Source organism: Agrilus planipennis, unplaced genomic scaffold (assembly GCF_000699045.2).
Source record: "Agrilus planipennis isolate EAB-ADULT unplaced genomic scaffold, Apla_2.0 scaffold92, whole genome shotgun sequence".
Taxonomy (NCBI): Eukaryota; Metazoa; Arthropoda; class Insecta; order Coleoptera; family Buprestidae; genus Agrilus; species Agrilus planipennis.
The window spans coordinates 907,395-910,705 of record NW_020438900.1 but is presented as its reverse complement, the minus strand read 5'-3'; the positions used below and the strand labels follow the sequence as shown (position 1 = coordinate 910,705).

Sequence of the window (3,311 nt, the reverse complement as noted above, 5' to 3'; positions counted from 1 at the left end):
AATATATATTATGTATATAAGTAACTATTTAATTTACTCTTTTACTATTTGCTTGGTTGTTGTTTATTATTCTAGTTCCCCAAAAGGTTGACGAGTTTTAGGTCTTCCCATTTCCAGCTTCTTATTCCTTTTTTTTTAAATATGTATTCTCGTTTATATATAACACTATTTAAGTATTTTTTCAAGACTTTAGAAACCTGTTTCTTGATAATTTGCAGGTATTTTCAGTCAACATCGAACATAACTTTAAGCCTGCAGTAATATAGCCGCAGTGTATATTTAGTTTACTTCCAATAATTATTATCGTAGCTACATGGTTATTTTAACATTTCTTTAGTGTTAACTTTTCTAAATAATGGTCTTGAAACACGCATATATAAACGCAGGGATTCACGTTCAGTGTCAAACGTTTTCTGATACGCTAACCGTTAACCATGAATTACTTATTCGTTTTGTTGATATCCGTGGGCATTGTTTACGCCGCTGTAAATATCGTTTGCCCAACTGATTATTGCACTCAACACAATTGTAAAAATGAAACAGATTGTGGACCAGGTAAAACTCCGGGGAAAACTTTCTGCGGTTGTTGCAGTCAATGTGTCACTGTCATTGGTAAGTTTATTTTTTGGATTATTACTAGCGATGAGCAAATTGCATTTTCGAAAGACCAAGACGGCCTTTATATTAACAAAATTAAAGCTAAGACCGAACGAACAAAACCAAGACCAAATATGAAAAACCAAGACTAAACACACATGACTAGACGAAAAATTATTATTTTTAGTGGATTAATGGGTTAAACTATTCGAAGCAACTTTAATTTTAACACTAAATATATAAAAAAGAAGAAACTTTACAACTTTGTTGGAGCATACGTAATCCTACAACTGTAGCATCGTACTACAGATGGCGTTTACCGCGCCATTTGTGGTATTTTCTAAAACGCACTGTTAAGACAGCAGATAAAAGTTGGTCTGTGTTCTGTCGCTGCTGTCTGTGACGCGCTGATGAGATCCAAAAAGATCGAAATCGCGATCCGCGTCCGGCAGTTTCGACAGAATAGAGACCACTTCAAATTATTTTATTTAACTTTACAACTGTCTGAAAAAAGGAATCCACAAGAATGCCCTCGGAGTGCCTTTCGTTCCTGTGTCTGGGTAACATTGGTTAAAATATAGAGACAAACTAATTCTTTTTCGATATTCTTTACTTCTGTCAAGTACCCTTTACTATTTTGTTTGTTAAAAGGTAAACTTATGTGTTGGGGGAGGGGTAAGTTCTAGAGTATTCATAACTCTTGCTCCTACCGACACTATTTTCTTAAAAAGTCATGAAAATTTCGCATGTATGACAGAAAATTTCAACATTTAAGACAATTATTGTGTTGATAAATAGAAAAATTTATTCTTAGATCTTAGAAATGCTAAAAAAAAACCTTAAGTATCAGATTAAATGAGCAAGACCACAATTTTAAAACACAATACCAAGACTAATACCAAGGCCTAGACCGAGATTAAGACAGAATGTTGGTGGTCTTACTTTGCTCATCACTAATTATTACTGAAATGTTTTTAATGGTGAGTAGCTGTAGATTATGATTATGATCGCCATTTTTTTGTAGATAAAGGAGGACTCTGCACAGTTATGCGTGGTGTTCCACCCAAAAGTGTCTGCATGAAAGGAACAAGCTGCATCAATGGCACATGTCAATAACTTTGCTAAAAATATTGTTTTATAGCTTCCTTATTTGTATTCGTATTAAGGACCCACAATAAAATAATATACATATAATAAAATATTTACGAAAGTCAATGTACAAGGTTTAGATTTAATGGTTGTCGAATTTTCAACGAAAGCATCGAGTTGAAACCGTTGAAACGACTCTGTAATTTTTATATACGCTAAAAGTCTACAAGTTGTCCAAATCATACTACTAAGTTAATCAAAACCCTATAAATTAACAAGCGACAGACATTACAACAGTTCGACCATACTGATGTATTCTTGTTTACGGAAAAAAATAAACACAATAATAATCAATAAATAATACTAATTAGGACAAATGGCCTACTCCAAAACAATCTGAATCACCAGTTTTCATTAGGTAGGTCTTTTTATATCATTATTATAAGGTCGCCAGTCCTAATTCTAGTTGAATACGTACCTCCTCTCTTTGATATACTGAGCTAACCATCGCATTTCCCTACAACTAGAACATCCCACATCCTTAAATATTTCCGAACAGTAATCTAATCTAGATCTACCTCTATTTCTCTTGACTCCTGTTTCCACCTCTAATATGTTTCTGACTAGACCTTCATGCCTGAGAAGGTGTCATACCAACCTGTCTGGTCTGCTCTTTCTTTTTTCTATCATTTTCTCTATTTTATTGCCCTTAAAGCGACCGAGCGGCATGGCCTAGAGGTCTAGACCATTGCTTAGCATTCGGGAGGACGCCGGTTCGATTCCGGGTCCGTCTGCCTTGGTCCAAGTTTTTCTGTGGTTTCCTTGGATCACTTAGGTAAATGCTGGGGCAGTAATATTCCACAGATAATCTTTAATTCTCTTCTGTCTTCATTTCGTCCGTCTCAACTTTCTCACCCGAACTACCACCCACCCATTCCCACGATTCCTGAAAGCAGGCTGAAGAGGGCCTTCCGCCCTACCTTCCGGCATAGTCCGGAGGGACTGCCCGCCCACCAGCATTACTGGCTGGTGGGAATGAAACACCCAAAAGTTTTTTTAAAAAAGTTTTTTGCCCTTAAAGCTAGAATGGTTTCCAGTTTCCTCTATTTCTTCTAAACCCAAATTAAACTTTCCCTAATAGTTCTTCAAGTTAAATGTTTTAACGCATGGGAAGTTAAGGTAATTGTTCTAAATGTCTCGCACCTATCCGCGCCTCTCATTTAAGGTATGGCTATCACGTTCCGTTCAAAATCCTCAGGATCTTTCCTGGTCTCGTAAATGTGACTATCCAGCTTAAATATACGATTTCTAACCTGTTGTAATGTTTTAAAATTTCAGACATATTAAGTTTTTATTGTTGACGTTTGATTTTTCTTTTGTCTCTGGTAGGATTACCAGACACACTGGCGTGTAAGCGGCGTCATTATCCGGTACGCGGTCGTCCTGCAGGAAGTGATCCACCGAATACCGGATCCAAACTGGGTACGCGACCCATCTCTACATCAAAAGGCGACCATCATTTGGAAAATACAACACGGTATAGGAAAATTCGTTTCAACACCATCATGGTATAAATAATAAAGTGGTATATTTATATATATATAATATACACTGCAGTAATATAG

General features: G+C 36.2%; 2 protein-coding genes across 2 annotated transcripts in view; one reads left to right on the top strand and one right to left on the bottom strand.

Annotated features, from left to right (window-relative positions):
- LOC108734947 (tachykinin-like peptides receptor 86C) overlaps window positions 1-3,311 on the bottom strand; it is a 108,685-nt gene that overhangs the window by 71,293 nt on the left and 34,081 nt on the right. The window lies entirely within an intron of this gene.
- LOC108734954 (fungal protease inhibitor-1-like) lies at window positions 270-1,812 on the top strand. The gene is made up of 2 exons (XM_018466730.1): window positions 270-612; window positions 1,622-1,812. The coding sequence occupies exons 1-2, from the start codon at window positions 435-437 to the stop codon at window positions 1,711-1,713; spliced, it is 270 nt and encodes an 89-aa protein (XP_018322232.1). The 5' UTR covers window positions 270-434; the 3' UTR covers window positions 1,714-1,812.

Coding starts and splice junctions, on each gene's coding strand:
- LOC108734954 (XM_018466730.1), top strand. CDS start 435: ATGAATTACTTATTCGTTTTGTTGATATCCGTGGGCATTGTTTACGCC. Junction 613..1,621: donor TCAATGTGTCACTGTCATTG/GTAAGTTTATTT, acceptor ATTTTTTTGTAG/ATAAAGGAGGACTCTGCACA.